General features: G+C 44.9%; 1 protein-coding gene across 2 annotated transcripts in view; it reads right to left on the bottom strand.

Annotated features, from left to right (window-relative positions):
* The window catches only part of Prmt2 (protein arginine methyltransferase 2), a 25210-nt gene extending 13053 nt beyond the window's left edge, over positions 1 to 12157 (bottom strand). Inside the window, exons 1-4 of one of the 2 annotated variants that reach the window (XM_028773922.1) lie at positions 12042 to 12157; positions 11074 to 11184; positions 3393 to 3518; positions 2507 to 2689 (exon numbers count right to left, since the gene is read on the bottom strand). In XM_028773922.1, the coding sequence (XP_028629755.1) occupies positions 2507 to 2689; positions 3393 to 3518; positions 11074 to 11127 (363 nt within the window). In that variant the 5' untranslated portion in view covers positions 11128 to 11184; positions 12042 to 12157. The remainder of the gene's footprint in view (positions 1 to 2506; positions 2690 to 3392; positions 3519 to 11073; positions 11185 to 12041) is intronic. The other variant, XM_028773921.1, reaches the window with a different exon arrangement.
* Between the last annotated feature and the right edge of the window lie 331 nt (positions 12158 to 12488).

Here is a 12488-nt window from a genome sequence, read left to right as displayed (position 1 = left end):
ACAAACAGTAGGTCTGGATGAGGCCTTCAGAGCCCCAACGGCCGCTCACAAATGACATGACCCCAAAATAAAAACAAAGTCTATCCTCATTTTATCCTCCCTCAGGAGGCAGGCTGTCTGTGTGGATTAAAAAAGTCAAAACCCACTATCCTGCCTACAAGCAACTCGATTTAGATATACAGACTGGGCTAGAAAGGAGAAGATGGGGAAACAAACCAGGTGGAGGTGCTGTGGGGTCTGCAATGACATCACACAGGACACTTCAGACCGAAGGATGTCCCAAGAACACTGAGGTCAGTACACAACCAAATGGGAGTTCATTCATCTAACCGGCAACAAGTGCTAAATCCATCTGGAGATAATGACAGAACTTCCAGACATGCTGACCGACCAAAGGAAGCAAAAGAAGCAGTGTAGCTGCAGATTCTAGGGCCTTCCTTTCACCATCTTGGCCAAGGTGGACAGGACAGTAGACGGTCATGAAGACCGTTGCCCAACAGTGACAGTGAGCCAGACATACCCAAGGATGAACACAGCCCACAGGAGGAGCGCCTTAAAACTGCAACAGAGAAGGAGATCTACAACCGCAGGGAGGAGGAGGCCAACCTAAGTGCCATCGCTTCTCTCTAATGACGTACCGAGCTGTGGTCAGAGAATGGACAAGAGACTCCAGAAAGAAACCCTTGAAATGCACTCTGGGATACATTCAGCATTTGTCGGTCCCTGGAGCTGGACGCAGGTTATTTAGAGGACAAACTAAGGCAAAATGTCTTACACGTAACAGCAAGTAAATTTCGTGTGAGGTTTTCATAGTTTAGTTCAGAACCCTAGCTGTTCTAACAAGGGCATCCTCATGGTGCTGCTGAGGAAAGCTAAGCAGCCGCTGTGGTGTCTGCAAAGCTGCCTTTGTCTTTCTTTCATTGGGTACCTTTCCTGAAGGAACTAAAAGCTGTCTTGTTTCATTTTGTTTGGGGGGAGAGATTTTCTTTTTAAGATTTTATTTATTTATTTTATGTATATGAGTACACTGCAGCTATCTTCAGACACACCAGAAGAGGGCATCAGATCCCATTACAGATGGTTCTGAGCCACCATGTGGTTGCTGGGGATTGAACTCAGGACCTCTGAAAGAGCAATCAGAGCTCTTAACCACTGAGCCATCTCTCCAGCCCAAGAGATCTTTTTAAATTTGTATTATTTTATGTGTATGGGTATTGTACCTACATGTATGCTTATGCCTGGTACCCATGGAGGCCAGAAGAGGGTGTCAGAGACCCCGGAGCTGGAATTACATACAGATGGTAGGGAACTACCATGTAGATACTGGGAATCAAACTTGGGTGTTCTGGAAGAACAGCCAGTGCTCTTTTCTGCTGAGCCATCTCTCTAGCCCATGGACTAAAAGCTTTAATCATATACATACATTAGTGGTATTCGATTTAATCTTGACATGTAGCATGTCCATGCAAGACCCCGATTAGATGCTTTCCTTGGTAAGAGTTGCCTCTGTCATGGTGTCTCCTCACAGCACTAGAACAGGGATGAAGGCAACGGTCCAGCTCCTCCAAACTCCACTGGACCTCCCATCTGTAGCCTTGACCTTCCTAGCTGCTCATTTGAACCTCATTTTAAGCAAGGCTGCACCTTGAGGGTTACTGTCCTCCACAGTGGGAGGATAAAAAGACCACAGGCAGCAATTTGCTGGTTAAATTACATAGCTTTTCTACTTCAATTTTAAAATGAAATATACTTTTAAAAAAAAAGTAGAGAGAAAGAAAATTAGAAATTTCTTGCTCTAATATTTAGCCAGAGTCAGCAGATGACAGCTACAGGTCAATCAGCCCACCAAAGGGGCTTTTACATTTTTTTTTAATGTATGTGAGTACACTGTTGCTGTCTTCAGACACAACAGAAGAAGGCATCAGATCTCATTAAAGATGGGTGTGAGTCACCATGTGGTGGCTGGGAATTGAACTCGGGACCTCTGGAAGAGCAGTCGGTGCTCTTAACTGCTGAGCCATCTCTCCAGTCCCCAGCTTTTACATTTTTTTAAATGTTCTGATTTTCAAGGAAAAGAAAACCATATAGAGATATATGAGAGGCACATGAATTTCAGATTCCTATGTCCATTCACAAAGCTCTGTTGTATCGTGAGCATGCTCACGGCAAGTGTCATGCACAGCACCAGTCACTCCATGGTGACAGAGCAGAATATCCTACTAAGTCCCAGGTGCCTCTGAGTCCACCCTAAACACTAGGAGGAGCCTCACCTCCATCCCTATCCCCACCCCCATCCCCAGTGGAACAGAGAATTTGGAAGGCAATACCAGAGTTCCCTAGCTAGCCTCACCTCCATCCCCATCCCCACCCTATCCCCATCCTTACCCTATCTCCACCTTCATCCCCATCTCCATCCCCATCCTCATCCCCACCCCCAGCCCCACCCCCATCCCCACTCCCAACCCCACCCCTCCCCCAGCTGAACAGAGACTCTGGAAGACAATACCAGGGTTCCATAGCTGTCAAAGTACTCCTCATCCTGCCAGGTGTCCTCGGGGTCATACTCCTCCAGCTGTTTGCCAAGGTGGTTCGCGGGGATGTACCCACAGCAGCCTGCACGCTCACCCCACCACCAGTCCGCCGTGGTTTGTCTCAGGATGAGAATTTTTTCTCCTCTCAAAAAGCTGAGCTGGAAAACAGTCACCAAAACAGGAAGTTACAGTTGACTGGCATCTCACCAATAACTGGGTGACAAGTCCCCACTGTTGGTGACCAAATCACAATGACCTTGGTGATCACCAATAACCTGCAAGAAAAAAAGAGAAAGCAATAGCAAGATAAAAGTGTTGTGTGGGGACAGCTGTCAGAAAGAACACAGCCTAACCAACATTCTTTTCTTACAAGTGCGTGCGTGCGTGCGTGCGTGAGTGCGTGCGTGCGTATGTACATTTGCCACAGTAGATGTATTGAAGCCAGAGTGTTCCCTCTACCATGTAGGCTCCAGGGATCCAACTCAGGCTGTTAGCCAGTACCTTTACCCACTGAGCTATCTTGCCAGCCCTTACCTAACACTTAAAAACAAAAGCAGGCACCTATGTGTGACTCATTCCATTAAGAGACTCCACAGACGTGTTCCTACCAGACTCAAGAACATAGGATGGTTTGATAGATAGCCTTGCTGTTCTGTGACCAGGAGGGTTCTATACCAAGTTCTCCAAGCAGGGAGGTGTTTCCCCAGCCTCCTGTAGGAATCTCTATACCCTGATGAGGTAGTCTGTTAGGCTAAGAAGTGAACAGTCATACACAGATCTTGCTTAATCTCGTGAACATGAATTCGGCCATCAAGTATTTTGAAATTCGTATGTCACGGTATGAGGAGCAATCACAGATACCTGTGTCTCGTCAGTGGCCGTATAGTCTGCAATGGCCACGAACTCCTCAGGCTGCAACTGAAGTTGTAACTGTGCCCCATCCTGCAGGAGCTGCAGCTCACAGCCATAGTCCACGGGGTCTTCCTCCTACCACCGTCAAGGACAGACAGAAGGACAAGACTGTGAGCTTTGTTGTCTGTATCTCTCTCTCTCTCTCTCTCTCTCTCTCTCTCTCTCTCTCTCTCTTTTTTCTCTCTCTCTCTCTTTTTCTATCTACCAAGCGACTGTTTCAGACATTCATGTGAGCAAGTATTTGTTATTCAAAGAATCTGTGTCACCTTGAATAGTGTACTTAGGGCTGTCACCTTTGGTCTACCTTTGTATCTCCAAGACAGGGTGACTTAGAAAGAATGTCCACAGAAGCAGGAAGAACCAGGATGCTGGTCTTTAGCTTTACCTGTTTACTTCCCAAGAGTGATACTCAATTGGTGACGAAGATACCACAGCTTGTTAGAGTCCAGGGACCTCTTCAGACCTACAGACGATGACACTAGGCAGATATAGCAAGGGCCTATGGGAGGTGCTGGAAACTGGTATAAACCTCTACCATACTGCAAACAGAGATAAAGCAACCCAGCTAGGACCTATGCTGCTGAGACTTAGCAAGTGCATGGTCTGTGCCACATAGCCATCGTCTATCAGAATAAACATGCCTTAAGGACATACTGGGGGCTGAAGAGATGGCTCGGTGATCAAGAGCCCTGGCTGTTCTCCCAGAGGATTCAAGTTCAATTCCCAGAACCCACGTGGCAGCTCACAACCATCTGACACTCCAGTCCCAAGAGACCTGACTCTTCCTAGCCTCTGCAGGCAACGAATGCATGTGGTACATACACACACACAAATCATATACATAACATAAAAATTGTTTTTTTAAAAAAAAAAAACAGTAACTTCAATACAATTAACAAAATCAAAACTACCTAAGACATAATGTTTACCTTCTCCAAGGTACTTCAAATAATGATGCTAAAAACGGCAAACTATGCTTCCTTAGGACCTGAATGGTCATGACCTTTAAATTTTTACCATATTGATACATTCTGACAACCCTAACTATAAGCAGTATGGGGGCTCATAATGCCACCTAGGATTCCAGTCACAAGAACTCTTTTAGGAAAAATAAGTAAAGTACCTCACCTTTTTCTTTTTTTTTTAATTCCACTTAATTTTTAAACTGCTTCATCTCTAAACTTCCTTGTAAGTAATACACTTTAAACAATGTAACTAAGTTACACATTTTAAACAATGTAACTTCAGAAGCCCAGACCATCTCATCTCCCCTCTCAAGATGTGGGTGCTTTATCTAGTCTATGTAGTCTCCCTACGTGTGCTTAGAAAATGCACTAACTTGGCTTTGCTCTGACTCACCCAACCATTCTTTTCCCATCAGTCAAGGATCTAGCTTTGCCTGAGTGGATGTACGTCACGGAGAACAAAAATGTCAACATTTTGCGGCTGGGGAGATGACTCAGCAGTTAAGAGCACAACAGGCTGCTCTTTCAGAGGTCCTGAGTTCAATTCTCAGCCACCACATAGGCATGTCACAACTGTCTGTAACTCCAGTTCCAGGGGATCTGACATACTTCACATAGATATATATGCAGGCAAACACCAATGCACAGAAGCATTTTTAAAAAATCACATTTCTGGTACTTGTATAATATTCCAGTCTATGAATCATCTGAACTTACTTAGCCAATCCCCTTCATCTGAATATACAGACTACTCTGTTTCTCCTGTTATCAAGTATTAATTTTCTTGAACACAAATCATCTTGCATGTGCCTGAGAAATTCCTGTAGATAAATCCCTAAAGTATAAAGCTGGTCAAGACTATCATCTCTTCTTGTCTGATGGGGTTGCTTCTTGTTATTTTTGAGACAGGGGTTCACTGTATAGTTCTGGCCAGCCTAAAATTCACTGTGTAGACCAGGCTGACCTCAAGTGCCAGCCTTTGCCTCCAGAGAGCCAGGATTAGATGTACCACCACACTTTGTCCAAGATCTTCGCACCTATGGCTTTCATTACATTGCCAAATGCCCCCAGGACTGTACTACAACTCAGTGAGACCTAGACATATTCCACTTGTACGAAGAAGCCATGTCCCCCATTAACAGCGGACACTGATCACTTCATCTGCGCCTATCTGATGGGTGACGTTTACTGTCCTGCGTTTCCACTTGCCTGCCTTAGTGTGGCCCTTCATGATTCTCCAAGCATTTTGGGGGCCTATTTTAATTTTGCTAAGTGCCCATTCGTATGTCTGGCGGTTCTACTACTGCAGTATCGTGACTTGCCTTAGTGTGGTATGTTTGCCTTCGGCTTGCCCTCCACCCGCTACACCACTCTCTCTGTTATGTACACCCTTTAGATCCATGCCAGGCTACCACAGTACATGTGTCCTCCCTCCTCCTGTCCCCCCCTCTTTTTCTCAGCCTCTCCATCTTTCCCTCTCTCTCTCTCCTTTTTCTAAGTAGACTTCTCCCTTCCAACATAGCTTTGTGAATAATACCTTACATCGCCCCATCTTACAGTTTAATTTTCTTATATGTCTTATAGAAAATGCTAATGTTTTCATAAACTACCGAATTCTTCTTGATTCTTCAGCCTCTGAGTGTCTCCTGACCTCATTTCCTACCACCATTAAAAAAAAAAAAATGTCACAGGAAGCTTGCGCATGTGAATCCTTTTATGAAGACTTCATTCCTGAGGGGACAGACTGTCAGGCTCAATGGGTAAATCGTTTCCAAAGATACATCATGCTCTTCCAACTTCGGGTCCACCATTGCCTACTCTGCCACCAATGGGGTACCCTTTACCTCAACACTTGGCAACCACAGTCATCACCAATGCTTCAGCTTACGCTGGAGACTAGTATAGAGGGTGTCTCGGGTGTTTACGTTCAATTGTTCAACCATCACACTATAGGGCTTTTGTTCACTGGCTTTCGTTGATGTTATGTTGTTGCTGCCCCTCTATATGACATACATTCATTTATTCTAGCTTTTATAGGTTTTGTTTTCCCTATCGAACCTCCGTGGGATTGAAAGAACTCTCTCCACAGTACAGATCTGCCCTGAGGTCTCAGACAAACGTCTTTCCAAATATACTGTTCTTCTACTTACTGGTTTAGAATCTGTAAAGTCAATGTCAGGCAGAGGCCAAGAGAAACAGCTCAGTGTGCAGGATCTATTGTGAGTTTGGAAACCAGCACCATGGTTTCCATGCCCCCCACACACACACACACATACCCCTAACCCCAGTACCTCGGGGAGAGGAGAGAGTGCTTACTGGAGCTTCCTGGCTGCCGGTTTAGCCCTCAGTTCATCAAGAGACCTTGTCTTAAAGGCAGAGAAGAAGAGAGCAGCAAACCTAACCCAATAGGCAGAAAACAAGGAGACAATGGAAATGAATTTACACCTAAAGCCATCTTCAAAAATTAAGGTAAAAACTGGGCCATGTGACAAATTTAACCCCAGCACTCAGGAGAGGCAGGCAGGTCGGTGTGAACTCAAGGTTCCAGGCCAGGCTTCAGTGTGAGTCCCCACTCCAAAGAAATGAAAGCAAGCCGGGTGGTGGTGGCGCATGCCTTTAATCCCAGCACTTGGGAGGCAGAGGCAGGCGGATTTCTGAGTTCGAGGCCAGCCTGGTCTACAGAGTGAGTTCCAGGACAGCCAGGACTACACAGAGAAACCGTGTCTCGAAAAAACAAAAACAAAAACAAAAAAAAAAGAAATGAAAGCAAAATGTATTTCCATTCAAACCAGGGTTGCCATAGCGAATCACAAGAGACTCGCACTACTAACCAACCAGCTGTTGAGGCTGAAGAGACTCAGCCCACATGGAAATTAAGAATGCAAGAAAAGGCCTGGCGGGGTGGCTCAGCAGTTAAGGACGCTGGCAGTTCTTCCATAGGTCCTGAGTTAAATTCCTACCAATCAAATGGTGGTTCATGATCATCTACAAAGGGGTCTAACGCCCTCTTCTGGCATGCTGGTGTACACTCCAATATTTAAGTAAATACATAAACTTTTTTTTAAAGGTTAAAGAATGCAAAAAAAAAGACAGAGAAGGAACCACTTCTCATACTTCATTAAAAATCTATGCTCCAGAGGGGGACTGCAACCCCATAGGAAGAACAACATCAACTGGCCGGACCACCCAGTGCTCCCAGGGACTAGACCACCAACCAAGGAGTGTACAGGGAGGGATCCCTGGCTCGAGATACATATGTAGCAGAGGATGGCCTTATCTGACATCAATGGGAGGGGAGGCCCTTGGTCCTGTGGAGGTTTTGATGTCCCAGCATAGGGGGATACTGGAGCAGTGGGGCGGGAGAGGGTGAGTGGGTGGGAAGGCACCCTCATAGAGGCAAAGAGGAGGGAGAGAGGGCAGATGTGAGATGGGGGGTTTGTGGAGGGGTCCGGGAAGTGGGATATCATTTGAGATGTAAACGAATGGAATGATTAATAATATGTATGTATATATATGTATATGTATATGTATATGTATATGTATATGTATATGTATGTGCATATATATACTTTGTTCCCTGAAAAGCCAAAAGTTATAGTTTCTCCCAGAGTCTCCAACACATGTGAATTAATGTTACAACTGGAATTGAAAATGGAAAATAAAAATAACTCTTAAGACTTTTATACTGTAAAGTAGAAAGTATGTGCACGCCAACTCTCTGGTTAGCTACCAAGGCAAGATTTAAAAGGTGTCGCTAGCAAACCAGTAAACGGAACACATAAAATTCCATCAATTGTCTTATTAACCCAAAACTGGGCAGAAATGGGAAAACGTATGAGTAAGAACTGTAACAAGGAGAAAACAAATTATGTTAAAATTGTCTCTCTCATTACGTTCAGCATTGATAAACTAAAATACTCCATCACAAGGGCAGAAACTACGAACAACATAAACAACCGGAAAAATGGCAGGCACGGTGGTGTGTACATGCAACCCCAGCTCAGGAGATGGAGGCGTGAGGATTCCTGGAGATCTCAGGCCAAGGCATGACGGCTGCACTCTGGGCCAATGAGAAACCCCGCATCAAAGGAGATAGATGCTATCCTTGAGGATGACACCCAAGCTTGTTCCTCTGGCCTCCATAAATGCACACATGTGTGTATACGTACATGTACACATATGTGTGTATATACACGCACTCATAAAAAAAGACTTATGATCTTCATGACGGGGATGGAGTGCGACATTCAGAACAAGCAGTTCCACAAAGTGGGACGCAATACATTTCACAAGGGTTAAAATTATAGCACATGTCACGGTCTCCAGCCAAATGCGATCAAGCCAAAGCTCTGTCATAAAATAGTAAGTAGTAGCTCCCATATGTGGGACCAGCAAGATGGCCCAGCATGTAACAGTACTTCACATGTCAGATAACCTGAGTTCAATCCCCAGATCCCATGGAAGCAAAGGATAAAGTACTGAAAATCATCCTTTGACCTCCGTGTATATATATACTGTGGCATTTGCATGCCCACACATGCACACGTGTGTGTACAAACCAACAATAATAAAATAAAGATAAGTCTCTAATATTTAGAAATCAAGATACTTCCAAATAGTCTGACAATTTTTTTTTCTAATTTCCACTGTGATGCATTAAAAAAAATATGTTAACAATAATGAAAACACAGAACACTTAAATGGTTGAGGTGCAGACAAAGCAGTGTTTCAAGGAAAAGTTAGTCTTGAAACCTCAAAAGTTAGAGAAGAAATATTTAAAGTCAGTGATACAGCCTTCCATATCAAGATGTCAAAAAAAAAAAAAAAAAACCAAGAGAGATTCGATCTTAAAAGAAAATACTGATAAAGGCAGAAATCAAATAGAAAACAAAAGAGAAATTCAACAAAAACTGATTCTTTAACAAGGTAAAACGGGCCATGAAAAAAAAGAAAATATAAATTCCTATAATAGCACCTCTTCCCTAGTAGGGGCCAGTATTAACTGAACTGCTGAGACACTCCTAAGAGTCATCCGTCACTGGGACAATCAGAAGAAGCCATTTCTAAGTCACCCAACCGACCTCAATTAAGTGTTATCTATGACATTATTGTGAACTACTGAAGATTGGTGACCACGAGAAGTCACTGGAAAACTCGAAAGTATGTGGCCCTTCTGCCCTCAAAGCTCCACAGAACCATCACTGGGTCTCTAACCTGAAGCACTAGGTATGGCAACAGGTACCCACCGCAGCACCATGGGGAGGTGGGGGAGGAGATGTGGAATACATCTGAGCTCTCAATGAAAGGTTAGCAGTGAGATGTAAACCCACTGCATAGCGGTTTAGAGGCCACAGCATCCCTACACAAAACTCAGGACGCTGCACATTCACAGATGGAGCCGTATCAGGACCAAACCACCCAAATAACATTCCATAGCTGCAGAAACAGAGATACCACCTACACAGGCCTCAGAAAACACACACAGCAACCTCCAACTTTGTTCGGGTATCCTTCATTTTGTTTGTTTGATTGAACTGCTTAGTTCTGGCTGGCCTGGGGATGGTGACTTTTATAAGTTCATCAAGGTACAGACAGTGCACAAGCAGACACAAAGGAGTTGTGTGCCTCTAGAAATGGAAGGAATGGTTCTGGGTTTGAGAACAGATTATGGCATTAATCTTATTTCTCTCTCTCTCTCTCTCTCTCTCTCTCTCTCTCTTTCTCTCTCTCTCTCTGTGTGTGTGTGTGTGTGTGTGTGTGTGTGTGTGTGTGTGTGTGTTCACACTCTGAGGAAACAACAAAGTATTAAGTTTTTTCATCTCTACGTAACAGATCCTCAAAGTCTACAATATTATTTTATAGCTGTCTTAATATTTATGTTTCTCAATAGGAAAAGCTGAACATTCATAGAACTAAAACATTTTGTGGCTGAAAATGGAAAATGATTAACGAAATGAAAAAAAAATCCTACATATAAAAATGCCCAGTAGCTGGGCAATGGAGATACTTTTAATCCCAGTGTTCAGAAGCCAGAGGCAAGCTGAACTCTATGAATTTGAGACAGGTCTAGTCTATATACCCGTTCCAGGCCAGCCAGGGATACACAGTAAGACCTTATATCAATAAGTTAAGTAATTAAATAAATTAAAAACCAAGGGATATCAAACCATTAAAAGGAAAAAAACACAAAATAAAACAAAAAAAAACTTGCTGAAGCTGACACCACAGACATGAAAATCTTTTATTTTTTAAAGCCTTTTTATTTGAACAGTCATTTCATTAATTGTACATAATCAATATTCCTTAAGATTGAAGGAGACCTTTTCTCTGGTAACATGAATCAAACTGTATATACGTTACCCAAGGCAGAAAACAGTTCGCCAGCACGGATCTTCTCGAGTACCAAGCATTTTCCTGATCCTATGCTAAGACCATCTAAGAACAAGTCCAAACTGTGGCGTCAGAACATGCTAAAGGGTTCCCTGAAGTGTTCATGACACCACCCAGCATGGGAACTAATGATCTGGTACAACCCCCTGCCTCAACGCTCTCTAAATTCAAGCCTCTTCCTGTTGGCCGCCACCTTGAGAGACAAGGAGACCTGTGACACACCTGTGAGCTGGTGCTGCTCCTCTGTACAAACATCACACGTGGCTCTTACGTACCAGAACCGGGGTGACCTGTGACTCACTGCTGGGACCTTCACCTGGTGTCGCCATAGTTCATTTAAGATCATGTCTCATAACTGGTGCTTTACTTCCTGTTCTCTTCCATGTCTACTCGAAAGAAGAGAGAGAAAAAAAAAACACACAAAATGTTACACCGGTTGGTCATTCCACTCATTTTGCCTCTACAGTTTATTGTATGTGTAAAGAACCGTACAGGAACGGAGTTTTATCATCACAATTCATTAGAGGGTTTTTTTAAATTAAAAACTCCAAACACTGTGTGCTTCCTTTAATATGCTAGGTATTACATTTACTCCTCTGAAGCCTGTCTTTACTTAGAATAACTCAAATTTAACCCCCTTGACCTAATCCACCGGCAGAATTGAAATCTGCATGCCCGGACACCCTCCTATTCTTTCTTTAATTCTATTTTTTCTCAGGGGCAATGTAACTCGACTGGTTACATCGATTCTTTGTTTAAACGCCTGTTGTGCTTCCAGATCGGGACTTCATACTTACTTCCGTAACAATTAGAATCCCAAATAATTTACAATTATATTTTCAGTGAAAAACTTGGGAAGGTGCCTGGAGGAAGAGAGACAATGACTGGCAGGGTCCCTCCAGGCCAAGCGGGTGAGGCCATACAGGCCTAGAGTATAGAGGCATGGAGTGGGGGTGTGGCTCGGGATACAGAAGGCAGGTGGGCGTGGTCCTGGAAGGGCGTGGCCCTGGGAGCCAGTGGAGTTGCGCAGGGGAAATGAGAGGTATCACGAAAGGAGAGGGGCGAGGGCGAGCGTTGCTGAGAAAGGAGGAGGCTGGAATAGAACCTTCGAGAGGGCACTCTAAGCCTCCAGAGGGGGCGGAGGCCTCAGTGCGCTGGAGAGACGCACATGGAAGACCTTTTGCCTAGCCTGCTCTGCCTCGCCTGCGATCCGGATGTCAAAGCTGTCCCTTACGAAACCTACCTCGGCCGCGTTTCTCCGCCGAATTCTAGGCTATTCCCGAAAGGAACAGACGATGCCCACCCGAAGCCTGAGCCGCCGCCCTGGACCTGCGCAAGCGCGGAGCCCTTCAGCTGGCCGAAGAGCACGCCCCGCCCAGGCCACCGTGTCCTGCGCAAGCGCAGTGTGTATGAACTAGGTGTTCAGTGATGTTCACCGCCTTGAGACAGGGGTTCTCTCTGAGAGCTTGTCACTCAGCGCAAGCGCATTTTATGGCCCTGCTTCCGGCCGATCGTACTGGGCCTCTAGGCTGCAAGAAGCAGGTGAGGAAGTGTAAGGATCGGCTCACCCGGAAATTGGTGGGAAGACTGGACTTGGGATCGGAGGCCACAGGTGGCGTAGACCGCGCCCCCGGCGGATTCGAACCAAGGCAGCAGTCGGGCAGGCAGAAGCCGGAGTGCGCACTAGAGC

The sequence above is a fragment of the Grammomys surdaster genome, unplaced genomic scaffold (genome assembly GCF_004785775.1).
Source record: "Grammomys surdaster isolate TR1022 unplaced genomic scaffold, NIH_TR_1.0 237, whole genome shotgun sequence".
Taxonomy (NCBI): Eukaryota; Metazoa; Chordata; class Mammalia; order Rodentia; family Muridae; genus Grammomys; species Grammomys surdaster.
The sequence above is the reverse complement of the archived record's forward strand: the minus strand, read 5'-3'. Positions and strand labels throughout refer to the sequence as shown.